At 52.2% G+C, this 16608-nt stretch overlaps 1 protein-coding gene across 5 annotated transcripts in view; it reads left to right on the top strand.

Annotated features, from left to right (window-relative positions):
• Dock1 (dedicator of cytokinesis 1) overlaps positions 1-16608 on the top strand; it is a 461323-nt gene that overhangs the window by 357616 nt on the left and 87099 nt on the right. For all 5 annotated transcript variants that reach the window (XR_013427043.1, XM_078024305.1, XM_078024303.1 and 2 more), the window contains exons 31-33: positions 242-342; positions 8486-8544; positions 15668-15816. Coding sequence is in view for 4 of the 5 variants with exons in the window: in XM_078024305.1 (XP_077880431.1) it covers positions 242-342; positions 8486-8544; positions 15668-15816 (309 nt within the window). In the remaining variant the exon portion in view is untranslated. The remainder of the gene's footprint in view (positions 1-241; positions 343-8485; positions 8545-15667; positions 15817-16608) is intronic.

The following is a 16608-nucleotide window of genomic DNA, read 5'->3' as shown; positions in this document are numbered from 1 at the left end:
GGCTCAGAGAGGTTAGTTTAGCTGCACAGTGAATTGCAGAGCAGGGTTTGAGGGCATACACTGCAACCTGGAAGCCACAGCTCAGCCTGCACCACACATCGTGGAGACTGGCTGGCAGGTCTGTGGTTTTCAAAAACATTTCTGAAGTCTGTGTCAAGCAAATGATAAATGTTTCAGAGCTTTTGGGAGATCACACATTGGGCCGTTCAACAACTTAACACATCCCGGTTTTGGTTTTCAGCTATGGAACAACTACTTTCACCTGGCTGTTGCTTTCCTCACCCAAGAGTCCTTGCAACTGGAGAATTTCTCAAGTGCTAAGAGAGCCAAAATCCTGAACAAGTAAGTCCTCGCCCTGCTCAGAAACCTGGGCAGGCGCCTCCAACTCTATTAGCATAATTTTCATGTCTTCTCTAAGCCAACTGGGTACAAATTGAGATGTAATCACAGTGTAATGAAGGGGTGGTTTTAAATCATGAATTGGGTATTGCCTTTTCTAACCCATGAATCAAGATCTAAAATTGCAGGATTCATCCTGGTAGGTTCAAAGTCGGTGCAATTCAAGACGATTAGAGCAGCACAGGATTTGAGCTTCTGGAGATGACGATTTTGCTGTGCACTCTTTCTGATGTCATTGCACATTACTTTATTGCTTAATTCTCCAGTTCTGCTTATAAATCAGGCTTTTGGTGAAAGCCATTGGCCTGTTGGGACTGTCCAGCAACTCAGGGCGGAGTTCTCACTGCGGGTTTCCCTCAGGCAGCAGACAGCCGTCTTCTGTCCAGGAGATTTGAGTGGACTGGACAGCCCCTTGGGTCTCTGTGAGGAAGCTCCATGAAGGCCAAGGTCGCTGCAGAGCACTTGGGGTTCCCTCACCCTAGTCTGCACCCTTCACTGCACCTGCTCCCGGATCAAGGAAAACATGGTCACACACGTTCCTTCCAACAGCTGGGCACCCTGCTCTCTTGCCTCCTCTCTTTCTGCTCCTGTTTCAAGAATTTGCCCTGCTCCCATTGTCCCTGTCATAAGTATATTGAAAAGAGTTCCAAAGTGGCACCGTGGTGCCCAGTCACAGCTTAGAATGCCTCGGCAACGTCCTGGCTGTGCCCGGGCATGGCCAAGTCCCCGCTGCTCCTGAGGTTCGATTGCAGAGGGAGGCTCAGGAGGTGCAGCTGCTCAGCGTTCCTGGCATCCTCTGAGTGTGCAGGAAAGATGGAAAGCCCGTTGTCCCTGGAGAGTGAGAGGCTTCAGCAAATAACTTCCTGAGCTTGTACTATGTGCTGGTGACCTTCTAAGCACTTTGTGCTTTTCACATGTGATCCTTACAAAAACAGAACTACTCACTAAGCCCTGTGTCATCTGTATCTTCCACATGAGCAAGGTGATGGACAGGTTGGTCGAATCTCTGACTAACTCTGCCTAGAAAGTGCAAGGCAGGATCCTGGTCCAGGGAGCTCGGAGACCAAGGCTTTAACCTGTACTGTGTTCAGGGCTCCCTGGCCTTTGACACACACCAACGAACTGAGAAGCAGGTACTACCTGGCCAGCTTCCCTCAGGCTTCTACAGCTGAGCAGCTCCGAAGAGCCCTGGCTGTGGACAGTGATCACGGCTCAGAAGAGAGACCTGCACCTGGTGAGCCATGCGTAGAGTAGACAGAGGGTGCCCACCCATGGCCATGAGTTCTGTGCACTCCTTGGACAAACACAGGTCCTCATCATTCCCCAAGGCCCACCCATCCAGAGACAGACTTACCCTGGAGCACCTGCTGGAGACGCACCCAACGTGGGACTCCTACTTGGGGACATTCATGTTCCCTAGGACCACAGGAAATGAGGGACAGTGGCTGGCGAGATTGCTGTCCTTATAGTTCAAAAGCTTTCCTAGGCAGAAATAGTAACAACCCGCTCATTCCGATCCCTTGCAGCGCAACTCACCTAGGGCTGCCATGACTCCTTGATGCACAGGAGAGCTCAGCCTGTGCCAGGGTCGCTGCCCACGATGGCCACCCAAAGTGAAAGACCCCATGGCAGCTGACTCCGGAACCATTTCTGCCAAGCACCTGCCCTTAAGATGCCTGCAGGAGGAGAGGTGCCGAGAAGAACTGGCACCAGCTGGTGTCCTCCTCCCTGAGCCGGCAGGGCCTCTGGGCCGGGCCTCATGCAGCTCTCTCCCGACTGCAGCAATAGGAGATGCCAGAGCCCCCCTGTGCATTATCCCATGCATTTCCCAAGGGAAAGTCCGGAGCATTTTGGAAGGTGTTTTCCCCAAACTCTATAGGGTTGCTTCAAGGCCACAGTGAGTCTGGGGGGTCTCTTGGGGTCCTGGGATCCCCCTGCAGCAATGACAGGCCATGCAGACAAGGAGTTCTCCTACTGAGATCAGCCTGAGATAAGCCCTGGGCTACCTGAGGCCTTTCAGTGTCCTAGACCCTGTGAGGAGCCACCAGTGTTTGCTGTGTTCTTCATTTCCCTTAATAGACCTTAAACACTTGATAATCCATGTGCAAATCTTATTTCAAATAGCAAAACCTGCATAAGAAGTATTTTAAGATATCCCACCTGAATTCTTAAATTTTCTAGGCACATACAACATCTAGAAATGTTTTGGTTGGTTTGAAATGATCCAGTGAAAGGGCTCATGCTGCTTCGTGCTCAGGCAGGGTGAGCTGGTTGCCAGGGGCAGAAGATAAGGAGGAGTCCCCTTGATGGAGACTTGCACCTAGTTGGTGAGGGAGAGGCCTTGGCAGTGGGAGGGGGGCCTGCAGGGTCGGCCTGGGGATCAGAAGGCCTCCCAGCAGGTGGACATTTTAAGGAAGGGGGGAACACGGAGAGGTCTGACAGTTTGACTTGTCAACAGTCGGCTCAGAAGGGGGCCTAGAGTCCTAAATGAAGGCCGATCCAAAGAAAGAGGTGCTCAGGGTGTGGAAGTGGAGGGAGCAGCAGAGCCTGGAGGGGGGCTTGGGGACCCTATGGGTCTGAGCCAGGGCTGGAGGCCGACTTGGGGCTCAGTGGAGCATGTTGCACCTGCTTATCTTCGCCTAGTGGAGAACCCAGATCTGCAGAGGACTCATGTCAAGGGGCATCCTCAGGACTGTCTCCACGCCTGCCCCTCTGCTGCCCCTCTGCTGCCCCTCTGCTGCCTCTGGGCTCTCTCCAAAGGAATCTCAGGAGCATCTTCTACCCCTTTTCTCCTTTTTACAAGCCGGCACCTTCTCATCTCTGCTTGGTCCACAGTGTTGTGGCTCAAATAGTAGGAAGTTATAGTCCCAGAGGCTGCCCGCGCACGCATCCCCCTGTGTAGTGCTCCGCCCTCCTAATGCTGGGGCCACAGATTGCTTAGGATCTCCGTTCCCCACAGTGAACCGGGCGACACCCAAGAGTGGGCCTTGCCTCACCGAGGACCGACTACAAACCCAAACTGAGCACAGAACTGGTCGGTGACCCACAGAACAGGCAACCCCAGAGTCAAAGTGCGTAACAAGAAAACTTAGCTGGCTGGAGCCTTAGACGTCCTTGGGTGCTAGTGACTCAAGGGATGACCGAGGTGTCAACGGAACGCTGACCCTGCCGTGGCCACTTCCTTCCCTCCTCCAGCCCTGTATGTTTTTAGGGCTCAAGAAGTCTGAGTCAAACGCATTGGAGTGGACCTTTGATTAGCAGCCAGCTTGACAGTTTTAGTATGCCAGTCACCGTGTGTCCTCCTGTGGGACCAGGTGGCAAAAGAGCTCCTTGAGGACTTTGTTGCAGAAGGAAAAACAGCTCACGGTTTTGGCTTCCAGCACATCTGAGCATCAAAGGCCCCTGAAAGTTCCCAGCATGAGAAGATGAGCCGAGTGGCAAAGGCCCCCGGTGCCCTTGGCGGTGTGCAGAGACCGCCCTCCACGAGACCCTCTCCCCACTTAGACTTTGGGCTGTCCCCACGCAAGTCCACCACCTCCTCAAAGGGCAGGTTTGCAACTGACCAAAACCCCATGTCCGGTCCCACACCGTGGGCTCCGAGGGGCCCATGGGCTCCGTCCAGCTGCAGGCAGGACGTCATGTGGAAACTAGGAGGAAGTTGATGTGCCCTGACAAGCCCCGTTTTGCAGGGTGACCTCATCGGAAGCTGATTCTGTATCACCGATTATAACAGGAAATCTCCATTTAATTTGTGTTTGTGCTGATTTGTGTTTCAAGAGACTCATGACTCAAAACAAATTCACTTTGAGAATTAGAAGGAGACCCAGGGAGACTTCCTAAGTGGGAACTCGCTCCAGCGAAATGGTGGCAAAGCTGGCCGAGCACCCCTCGGCTCCTGTGGGTGCCCTCGCGTCAGCCCTGCGTCTAACCAGGAAGGTTCCTGGTGCTCCCACCTGGGCTCCGTCCCCTCTTGCCTTTCCAGGAACCTGCTGTCTTTGTCATCAAGATGCAGATGCCTCACCTGCTCTCAGCCTCCTCCCTGCCTCTCTGTCCCTTGCTCCCCTGACATCACCCCAAGCTCCTGCTACAACCCTGTGGTCCCCAGCACTCCTGGCCAGGTGGGAAGGCCCTCATTCAGGGAGGCGGCGTTCAGTTCTCTCCATTGCTCTCCCCAGATCCTTCAACACTGTTGTCCTTCCCCTGATCTTGGTCCCTTTTGTGTTGCTATGACAAAATACCTTATGCCAATTGCTTTATAAAAAGAGGAGGTTTATTGGGTCTAGTGGGTTTGGAGATGGGAAATTTCCAGAGCATGATGCCAGAACCTGCTCGGCTTCTGGTGAGGGCTCTGTGCTGTGTCACCATGGGGTGAGGAGTGGGGATGGAAGTGAGGTGTAGGAGGGGCGCACATGTGAGAGAGATGGATGCCAGCTGCTTCCTGATGACCCTCCATCTGGAGACTCATCCAGCCTGGAGACCTGACTGTCCAGGATGCCCAGCCCACTCCTAAGAGAGCGGTTGCCTCCCTGAGGACCTGAGCCAGTCTGGGGAACTCAGCCAGTCTCTCTGGGACATTGCTCCGGCCTCAGGGTGGCACCGCATGACCTGCTCAGTGCCCCTCCTCCCTCAGTGGTCCCACTGCACACCGAGCCTCAGCACACCAGCCTCAGGGACACCACAGTCCAACCCCAGCTCTGTGGCTGTGCACACTCCCCTCTCACTGCCCGGTCTCTCTGGGCCTTTCTCCTGGCCGTGCCTGTCCCCTTGAGGGTGAGTGCTGGATCTCAGTTCTGTCTCCTTATGGGCACATTCCCCTGGTGGGTCCCGGCCACCTGCTGGCCAGCATATTAACTGAATGGGTCACTCACTGCATTAATGGCCGAGGTCCATCTGCCTTGACAGTGGATGCAAGCTGCCTGTCTCGCATCCACAGAAGCTTGCCAGAAGTCTGAGCTCCGGAGGCCGGCTGGGTGGGCTCTTCCTCTGGCTCCGAGGGAGAATGTGTCCCAGGCCTCTCCAGCTTCTGGTGGCCGTCCCCAGGCCTTGACGTGTCTTGAGTTAACTCAGTCCCTGCCGTGTCTTCAGCTTAGGCTCTTCCATGAGCCTTCCCACGTGTCTGTCTGTGCATCGTCCCCTCCTTGTGAGGACCCCAGTGGTTGGGTTTAGGGACCCCACTACTCAGCTGGATTGCATCTGCACAGCCCTATTTCCAGGTGAGGTTACACTCACAGGTGCGATGTGCACGACGTGTGTTTATGTCTTGCGTGATCGTTGGCTAGTTCCCTGGGCTCATGGGTCTTGTCTGAAATGCTCATTGGATGTTCACTAGTAGACTCAGTCTAAACAACCCCTGGGACCCTGACGGGGGTGCTGAAATGAGGTCCAGTCTGAGGCTTGAAACAGAACTCCAGACTGCCTCATGTGCTTGCTCACACCAGGGTTCCCCTCTTATCTTCCACCAAAGCCTGGGAATGAACTTTGCCAGTACTATGAAGAGACTGAGGGTCAGAGTGGTCAAGCAATTTGTAGTTGTGCTTAGATTTGGGCTCAGGTAGACCTCACCTCCAAGTCTGGGCTGTCTCTGGGGGACATGGTTTTTTCTCTTCCTTGGGATAAGAGGCAGGCCTGGATGTAGGATCCTAGCTGTCCTGGGGGTGGAGCAGCTCCCTCCCAAGCATAGGCCCCGGTGCCCCATTTGCAGGTGGACACAGGCAAGCTGGGTGTGCTGAGAAGCGCTGACAGCCAGGCGACTCCAGCTCCTGACCTTCTGTCCCTGTGGCCCCGTGCATGTCGGTTCTGCACGCTGGATTGCAACTTGTTCCTTGGGAGAGCGTTAGGCCAGGTCTGCCTGCTTGCCCCACAGTCCTACAGGAGGATGGAGACACAGGAAAGTGCTGCAAAAGCCAGAGCTCGGTGCTATGCTGTGCAGCGCTTCTGCACCCCGAGATGTGCGGGAAGACAGGGGCCTGGCCCTGAGCACTTGGACCCTTCTCTCCTCATTCCCACGGCTGTCTCTGCCCAGATCCCTGGATTGCAAAGTTCAGGAGGAATTTAACCCTGATCTGGACGGTCTCCACCAGCTCCAATCACGAGCCTCAGCCCAGACACGGGCCACTGTGACCTTTCCCTCCTCCAGGGGAGGAGCCCCGGAGCACGGGAAGCCCCATCGAGCTCTCATGAGAGCCGCGACTCTTTGGGGATGACTGAGGCCTGTTGAGATTCCTTCTTATTAAAACTTAAAATCAGTCTGGCTGCCAGGAGACCCAAACAGAGAGCCACCTTGGGTCACTGCAAGGTGCCCCCATGGCTGCCTCTGGTCTCCTGTGCATGAATTTCCAAACCTTAGGATTTCCTTGGAGTCGCTGTAACTGTCCCCATCCTAGGACCGGAGAGGAGCTGAGGCAGGGGTGGAGCAGCAGGGAGCCCCGGTGCTCAGCCTCATGTCGCGCTGTGCTGGTCTTGCAGAGGCGCCATCCAAGAAGGATACAGAGTCCCCTGTGGCTCGGATGTGGGAGTGTCCAGGGCTTGAGAGAGCAGCCCAAAGGCCCACCCCCTGCACAGGGCTTCTACCTCCTCTGGGTGGCTGGCCTCCTGGGTGTGTTGAGGGTCTGAACAGAGGCTGGGGACATTTGTGTCTGGGGCCACCTTGTGTTCCAAGCTTGTGGGATGCAAGCTTGGCCGGAAGAGACTGGACCACCTGGACAGTGAGAATGACCACCCTCAGAGGAGGCTGCACTGGGCGTGGACACAGCTTTGCCTCCCACACCCCTTCCCCGTAAACGCCAGGAGGATGACGAGGCCAGGTCACCACACAGCCAGCTGCATCCTCCCCAGCTTGGGCTGTGTGGCTGTTGGGGTACCCCTCTCATGGTGCCAGGGAACAAAAGGGAATCAGGAGACCCCCCCAAAGGAAGCACAGCTTAACAGTGTTCAGGTGGCACAGCGCCTGGCAATTTGGGGTGCCTGAGTTATATGTGGAAGGGTGCTTCTCTGTCACCCATGAACTTGAGTCAGGGGCTCTGTTGTCTGTGACAGCCCTTTGCTCACCGTAGCCTGGGGATGGCCATGTTGCCAGCTGAGGACCCCACCCCATTCACAGAGTACCTGCTTTGCCTTCACCTGAGTGCTGGCCAGGCTTGCAGGTTACAGCTGACCCTGGGAGCAAGAGGCTGGGCTCCCAGTTCAGTCTCCATCTTGTGTCCTCCACCCCCAGAGACTCTCTGCCTAGAGTCGCTTTCCAGGGAGAGATGATCACAGGGCTGGAACCCTCCTGCCGTGAGTGACAGACAGGAGCTTGGGGCACCAGAGACTTTAATAAGGTGGTGGCAGGCTGGGCGCTTGATTTAGCAGCCCCATCTTGGCCTCAAGAGCCGCGGAGCGCTCATCTGCGATCGCTTCCCTTTGTTCGTCAGCTGCCAGGAGGACAAACATGGAGCTCCTCGAAGCAGCTGCTAAGCCGCAATACTGTAGGATAATTTTGCAAATTATTATTTTTAATATAATCAGCTTTTTCCTTAGGCAATAAAGGAAAAAGTTAAATTGCTCACAAACTAATAAAGCTTTATCTTCTGAAGCATCAAATTCTGTTTACTCATGAAACACACACCTCCTCTGTTCGCCCACCGGGAGGAAAATTAGCATTTATTTTCCCTGATAAACAAAATCCGGTGGAACATCCGTTGACATGTTTTGGTGTTAAGTCATTCCTTACGTTTAAAGTGAAGTCGAAGAATAGGAGAAATCTGGATGTGCTTTCCCTTTCTTCCGGGGTTAATTTTAACACAGAAAGCTGTGTGTGTGGTGGGGTGCGACTTGGCATCTAAATGCTAATGGCATGCATACACAACAAACTTCCCCCAAGGCCCCGGAGCCTGGGGACTAGAGCAAGCAACCACTCTCCCCACACTTTACCCACAGAAAGTGAGATCCCGGATTCTACCACCTGCGAGGCCTCTGGTGGCAACGGAAGTTGGAGCTCTGACCCACCCTTCATTTGTCCGATGAGGGAGACATTAGTTGCATTTGCAGGAGCCTGAGTTTCAGATGCTCCCAGTAACCGAGCATTTTTCCTTCCCCTTGTTCCCAGGTATGGAGACATGAGGAGGCAGATCGGCTTTGAAATCAGAGACATGTGGTACAACCTTGGTGAGTGGCCAGGCTCGGGGGTGGGGGGCGCACCATGACTCCCAGCCAGGTCATGCCCCTAGCCCTGGTCGGCAGCGCTGGGGCAGCTCAACCCGACTGCTTCTGTTCCTGGGCAGCAGGAATTACTCTTCTCCGCATTCATAGTTTTCAGTAGTTGAGAGACAGGCCAAGGGAGAGGGGAGACAGTCTGATTGGTGGGCAAACAGAGCACCCAGGAGAGTACCGCCTGGTGTCTGGTGAACACTCTGCTGCAGGCGCCATTGCCCTGGAAGCTGCTCAGGTCTCAAATCCTGCAGCCCATCCCGCTGTGACCTTTGCCACCACTGACTGTGTCCAGATTTGCAGAATTTAACATCTAACGAGTCCATGGACCACTCAAACCTGGATGCGGTGTTTAGGTACACTGCCACCAAGTGGTGGGAGCATAATGTGCTCCTGCAGCTGAGGCAATAGTAAGTCCTATTATATGACAGGAAATTGATACAGCCTCGTTTATAAGTGAAGACAGCATTCCCACCTGCTTTTATCGTCCACAACCACAAGGAACTCTTTATTGAACTGTAGCCAATACAAGGTCTAGTTCTTTTAGATAGGCTCCTGAAAGAAATGTGACTGGTGACAAATTGGGATCTTCCCCCTGCCTTTATTGAGCCCTCCAAGAACCTGGCCTATGTGAGATTGCTCTCTTTCTGGCCTGCTCTCTGCTCTTCAACTTGCCTGAGGCAGAGGTGCCCCGGGCCAGGAGAGGCTGGTGGCCTTGGAGGTCCTGAGCAAGGCTTCCGTTGTATTCCTGCCTCCGAATCATCAGGGCTGTGCTTCTTCCTCTCGGGTGGCCTGGGAGATGGCTTTCCTGAGAGGCGCCTTGCTCTCCCCTCTGTCCCAGAGACTCTTTTCCCTGTCCACTTCATCTCGCTTCCCCTGAGCAGGATGCCACCTGTTCCTGTGGGGCTGGGGAACAGAGCCACAGCCGGCCGCTGGCTCTTGAGTGAGTGCTGGCTCTGGACAGCGCCTGGAAAGTGGGGTTAGGAAGAGGTGGAGAGAACAAGTGCTCAACTCTGAGCATGGACTCCAGCGCCCTCCTGGACAGCCTGGGAGCACAGCAGCAGGCTCTGCAGGCCATGCCTGTGTGGCCAGCAAGCTCTCGGTGACCTCTGTGACTCCCTTGGAAGGGCTCTTGACACCTCGCCTCCTCAGTCAGCAGACACAGAAAGAGTGGCCTCATCCTGTCTCCAGGGAAAGTTAAGAGAACTTGCAAAAGTTGTCTTTCCGATTAAATAATGAATGGAGTTTTTTTCAAATGGATTTTTACCCCAAAATAGAAATGATAGAAATGCCAAACCCCTTGAAAAACAAGACCAGGACACTCTGTGGGCCATGCCGCCAGTGTGGGAGTCCCACGTGACCCCAGTTACACTTCTAGAAGCAAGATTCTGCCGTGAGAGCCCCAGGCAGGGATTCAGAGCATCCAAGTGGCCCTGTCCCCTGTGCCCTCTCAGGGACAGAGCTTGCACAGGCCCACAGGCCCCAGGTGTCAGCACTGGAGGCCACGGAGGACCCCATAAGGACACTCTGTGCTGGGGTTTTGCAGGTGACAACTGCAGGACCTGAGTACAGGCTCTGAGTTATCAGAGGCCACTAGTCTCTGTGGCAAGAATCCTGCAGTGGCCATCCTGTCCTGGTCTTCCTGGTGCTCCAGGGGGCAGAGTGGGAACCCATGGGGTGGGAACTCCACCCCGCCCTGCCCCGCCTGCCTTGCCCAGGCGGCCTGAGTCAGGGGGCTGGGTCCCCTCCTGCCCTGACTAGCTCTCTGGGTTGTGAGGGAAGGAGCTGGGGCTGAAGGATTCAGGAGCCTTCCAGGCCAAGGCTCAGATGTTCTAGGGCAGAAATGCATGATGACCTCAGCATCCAATGCTAAGGCTTTGGGAGCAGAGAAGAGGACCGTTTGTGATTCACTCCCATTGGTCTCTCTGTGTCCTTCTTAAAACCATGCCACAACAGATGCATTTGTCATTTGCCCTGCAGCCAGAGACAGGACTTGTGCCAGACAGGGACAGTGTGCAGCCCCATGACACAGGCAGGCAGACCAAAGGGACTTTTGGAGAGGTGGCTTTCAGGGAGATGCTGGCTCTAGCTGGGGGACAGGGAGTCCAGGCCTTTGCTAGGCCCAGCATCAACGAAGGAGGTGACATGGGCTCTGCCTGCCAGGTTGGACTCTCAGTGCAGATACTTAGCTCTCCTAGACAGTCCTCTCTCTGCGGCCATCTTCTACCTGAGCCCTTTCTGAAAGAGTGGGACTACCCCCACCATGGGGACAGGCCCACACATGCTTTCAAATAAAGGCACTTCCTGCTGGAATGGCTTGATCCTGTTTTCCCAGGAGAGAGAGGCGCCCACCCTGCAGGGGCAGAGACCTACGTGCACATTGAAGCGCTTCCACTGCAAAAGTGGCTACAGCGACCACATGGCTCTCCCTGGCCCTGCAAGTCTCCCAAGGTTCCTCCCATCCCTGAAGGGCCTTCCACCACAGGGTCACTGCCTGCAGAAGAGGGACACTCCAGAACCCAGCTCAAGCGACAGCTGGCCAGCGGTCACCCTGATGGGTGCTTTTGTGCTTTCTCCACTTCAGTTTTTGTGTCTTATTTTTTGTTCTTTGTTTCTTTCTCTTTGTTTTTCTGTGGGGCCCTGTGCCTGCTAGGCAAGTGGTCTACCCCAGGGCCACACGCCCAGAGCATGCGTTGGATTTTCTTTTTTTTTTTTTTTAAGTATTTTTAATGTTACTCTGGAATCCCTGAGATTGACCACCATCAAAACTGGACCCATTTCTTTCTTTCTTTCTTTCTTTCTTTCTTTCTTTCTTTCTTTCTTTCTTTCTTTCTTTCTTTCTTTCTTTCTTTCTTTCTTTCTTTCTTTCTTTGCCATTTTCTGTGATAGCAATGAAGAAAGCAAAGAGGGGGAAGAGGGGTGTGAGTTTCTCTCATGCTTCTCCCCTGGGCTACATTGGTCCTTAGAGAGACCCACTCAGGTCTGGCTCACATTTCTAAAGCCATTTCAGAGCAGCTTGTTCTGTGGACATTATCTGTCATTATGTTCCAAATAAGCGGAGCCTGGCGAGAGGAGACTTTTGATTTGTAGCATAAAGGATGCAGTTAAGAGAACCTGTCATTTGCTGATTTGAATATAGTGATCAATGTATAAAAGGTGTGTCTTGCAGATCTTCAGCTGGGAACATCAGCTGTGGCCTGAGATGTAGTCTAGAGGTCAATAGGAAACCATGACCTTGGCCAAACAAGGGCTAGGACTCGGAAACAGCGAGTAATAACCATTATCTACCAGGTTGGGTTCCTTGCTAAGGAGAGAATGAAATGTTTGAAAATTAGAGAAATAATAATAAAGGTATCTGCTGCCTAGGGATCTTCTCAGGCAGTGCCTGAGAATACCTCCAAGGGCCACCTCAGGCAGTGGCCCCTGCCACTCTGGGTCCCAGATGGTGGAACCTGACCACAGGAGTCATTGTGCCGGGTGCCATTCTCAAAACTCACGAGGGCACATCTCAGGATATGCACAGCTTACTTTCTACACAGCTTTTTATTTTATTTTTTCCAATGGGCTCAGGTTTGGGAATATTTTGGCAGACTGCTAGAGTTGGCCGTGCCAAGAAAATAAAAATAGAAGTCAGATCAGATACATTTATCATCTTATAATTAGTCACCTGTCACTCGGTCAGGCCTTGTGCAGAAGGCTCTAGGACACCCCTTCTTCCCTGGATCTTGCAGTGTTCCCTGTGGTCCCTTGAGATGAGGGTCTGAGTGCACCTCCAAGCCCAGCCTCAGAGCAGGAACCTGGGCTTTTGTGCTCCATCTGACGCAACCATAAACAGGGCACCTCCCCAGGGGCAGGCATGGTGCTGTCCCTCCAGGGCCTTTCATATTTTGAGTGTGAAAGGGGACATCAAAGGCAGACTCTCTTTCCAAAGAATAAAGCAGGGGATGTGGGGTACCTGGCTCTTCACTCCCAGGCAGCCTGCTGAGCCCCTCTCCTGCCTTCCTCCCTCAGCACCAGAGCCAGCAGATACCTGCCTCCTGTCAGCCAGAACCAGTGTGTCCACAGCAAGGTCTTTAATGGCTGATTTGGTTTGGGATGTTTTTCTTGCAGGGTTTCCTATAGGAGTGTTTTCAGGGCCTGAGTAAATTGTGTGCTCTCCTCGGAGCCCACCCCAACATGGCTCAGTGTGGCCTGATGGTCTTGGTCGGCTGGTGGGACTTTTGCCCTGCCTGCTCCTGTGTAGGGAGATTTTCCTGGGTTAAGACTGTTTCATGCCTAGATTTCTGAGCACTGGTGACTGCAGAGCTGTCATCCGGACACTGTGGAGGCTGCTGCTTGGGGCGGGCCTGCCTTCCAGAGCAAGTCAGCTCCCTGGGAAGCAGTTCCATGAATAGAGACTCCAGGGAGTCTCAGGGACTGGTCAGATGGCCAGAGGTGCAGTGAGTGGCTTGCTCTTCCTCTGTCTCCAAAGGAGAAGAAAGATGCATCCTCTTTTTCTTGAGGTCTACACTGCAGGAATCTCCTCATGGTTAAAACACGAGTTCATCCTTAAGTTTGAGCTAGACTTGCTCCCAGGGAAAGCCGGGATGCAGACATTAAAAAGGAAGGAAGGAAAGAGGTGAGCCATAGGGAAGAGTTGGTTGAGGGGCTGGAGGAGCGTGAGCATCACCTACCATTAGCTGGTGCTCTGTCCCCAGAACCCCGGCCCCTCCAGCCCAGCGTGTGTCCCACCCTAGTGGGAGGGTGGTGCCCGGGTCTTTGTAACATGGTTTTCCCATCTCCACATCTACACCCACTTGTTCCTGCCTTCACGTTCCTCCCAGCTTGGAACGCTAAAAGCGATTGGTGACACGCGGAACTTTATGATGCTGAAATCATGGTTGATGAGCAACTCGCTGTCACTATCATCTGTTTTCTGAAACATTGGCTCTGACATTTTTTCGGCATAATACAAGGAAAGCGTCACCTGAGAGATGGAATCTAATGGCATTTTCAAGAGAATGCTTTCCAGCGGTTACAGGCCTTCCAGAAACATTAAGCAGCTGGCGAGGATGAGACTCATGCTGTAACAGCTTTAGTCTAAATATTAATGATTTAGTAAAAGCTGAAAGTCAGATATGAATCAATGCAGGCTCCTTATAGAAAGTTACATTGTGTGTGTGTGTGTGTGTGTGTGTGTGTGTGTGTGTATGTGTGTGTCCCTAGAAAAATTTTGTTTAGGCTAGTAGGAGGATTATGTATTTTCTTAAGTACAGTTATTTATAGTAGCCAAATTTGTTTGATGATTCTCTTTGTGGAAATCTGTATGAGTTGAATTGTAAAGAATACTAAATTCTTTAGGGTATCCATCTTGTTTCCTGATTGTGTAAAAGAATCAGTAAGATTGATTAACTCTGGATAAAGTGCTGGTATTCATAGAAAAATGTCACAAATAATCCATTCAAGCATCTAACTTCTTGCACATTTTTCTTTTATGTGCTGGGAATGAAATGATGTTAGTTATCTGGGAGGGATTTGGAGATAAGTGAAGATCTCGGAGATGAAAGACGATCAGGTGGGGTTCTAAGGGACCCTTCTTGGTGGACCCCTCTGTATTTTGTCCTGGCAGTGGGCCCTGTGTGGAGCAGTGGGTTTCCCAGAAGCTTTGTTGCAGAGGCCCAGTGACCAGGTCCTGAAGGAACCTTGGGGTTGCCTCCTCTCTGTCCTTCTGCCTTCCTCATTCACTTAAAGCTCTGTAAGGTCACCTAGGTTACCAGACCTCAGGAACTTAGAGGCAGAACAGCCAAAGGGCACTGGGGCCACTGCAGGGTGGGGCACAGTGGCAGCAGACCCACAGCTAGCAGGAGAGAGGGGCACAGATTTTCCAGTGCTGTTTCTGAGCTGCCATCAGAGCCAATGACAGAGGCCCACAAAAGTGCAGTGCCAAGATTTCCAGCAAAAACTATTGAAATAGAAATTTTGGTGCTTGCAAGAAGCCATTCTACTTGCTGAGGGATTTATCTTAGAACTGTAGTATTCCAACGATGCTGGGTAAGATGAGAGGTTGCTGACTTCAGGAGGGGTGTGGACAGAGTGCACGGATGCTGCTGCAGAGAGGTGGGCAGGGTCCGAATGTTGCTCAGAGATCCTGGGCCCAGCAGACAGGGAAGGAATCAGTGAGGCCAAAGCTGAAGGGCCAGAATCTCAGAGCCAGTCTAAATCCTGCTCTTCCAGCTCCCTGAGCAGCCATGGAGACAGCCCTGCGTCCTCGTCTATAAGACGGGTTGGAAAGGTGCCTGTCTCCTGAGGCTCTGGATGAATTGATGAGAAGGAGCTTCCTCGGAGCTTGTCTGCAGCCCATGACTAGTGATGTTAGCTAACATAACGCTCATTATTATGATTTTGTTTTTAAAAAGCTTTTGAAGAATCATTTTCCTGAATTCTTTAAAAGTCGTTTCTGGACAGATAGGTGAGCTGGGACTAATAACGTAGTTCTTTAAATAAGCCTTTTCCTATCCGCCAATAGCCACAGCAGGTAGAATTGTTCCTGTTTCTGCCGCCCAAGTTCTGATGGCTGTTCTTGGTTCCTTAGTTGTGGTCATTTGGCATGTCATAGAAGTCACTCTGCATGACCTACAGAGGTGCCACATGGTAAACTTTCATGAGACGCTGGCGATAGTAAGGGACCAAGAGACCACCTGCGCCCTCCCCATGTCCACTCCTGTTCTTGTCATTGTCTGCAAATGAGATGCTGGCCCTCGGATCCCAGTCCCCACCCCTTCCAGAGCTGGCTGTCAGGTGGCTGCTCAGGCCCTGGACCATGCAGCTGTGTGTAGGAACAGCAGCTGCTCTGCTGCGACCCACAAGTCGTGATCACAGGCCTTCCGTTGGATGGGCTTTGAATGGCTTCCCTGGTAACACTGGGAAGACAGCCCACTTCCTATGCGAAATGCTGGAGGTCCTCAAGCTCGTTACCTATAGGTGAGAAGTACAGGAACAGTCCCAAGATCTCCTGTGCAATGTCACATGGTTCTGTTTTGTGAAGTTAAGCCCATGTTTGAATGCTTCTTTATTTCTGAATAGTATATTTCTTTATTCCAAGGTCAACATAAGATAAAGTTCATTCCAGAAATGGTTGGCCCAATATTAGAAATGACGCTCATTCCCGAGACGGAACTGCGCAAAGCCACCATCCCCATCTTCTTTGATATGATGCAGTGTGAATTCCATTCGACTCGAAGCTTCCAAATGGTAAGGACACAGATGTGCACCGTGGCCAACCGGGGGGCTGATGGGGACAGCCTGGAAACCCTGAAAGAGATGCAAAGAAGACTCTAGCGTTAAAGTGGTGAACGTGAAAATTCCCTGCAGCTCAAGGGGGAAAGGCCTGGGATTTTCCTTGTTGGATAAGTTGTCATTCTTTCTCGTCATCTGTGGGGAGGGACTGTTCTCAACCTTTGCTTTTATTTGCTTATTTTTATCTGGACATAGACGTTAAACCCTGGGTCAAAGTCTCTTTCTCACACTGCATGCTTTGTGCATGGTAAAGTGTCTGAGCAAATGTTATTTACTGTATTCTGTCAGACTGGCTGCGTATGGCATAGTAATGTTACTTTAAAGTTTAAACTCTTTACTTTAATTCTTCCATGTATGCATCTGGATCTTCTATTTGTGCTGTGGGGCTGATGGGAATTCCTCAAAGAAAGTGCTCGAAACACTGTGAAAGCATGAAGGGCATCTCTGCATAATTTACTCTTAGCAAGTAACAAAATCTCCTTCCCTCCATCCCATGAAAGTAAGCGTAGTGTTCCTGCAGTCTGCGCACACGCACACACGTGTGCACAGGTGCTCTCATGCGTTTGCACATACCCCTGAATGTCCAAATGTCAGGGCCTCTTCTATTGAAGAAAAAAAAAAAGACTCCTAAAAAAGTTAGCTTTTAGAAAATACAGCAACTCAGGCAAGTTGGCATGCTGAGCAACCTGCATGGATTTCTGGAGAATTTTGAGAAAGAGTCCTATTTTGAAAGGAAATGAAAACTGC

Source organism: Ictidomys tridecemlineatus, chromosome 1, assembly GCF_052094955.1.
Source record: "Ictidomys tridecemlineatus isolate mIctTri1 chromosome 1, mIctTri1.hap1, whole genome shotgun sequence".
NCBI lineage: Eukaryota > Metazoa > Chordata > Mammalia > Rodentia > Sciuridae > Ictidomys > Ictidomys tridecemlineatus.
This window is presented reverse-complemented; position numbering and strand designations above follow the sequence as displayed.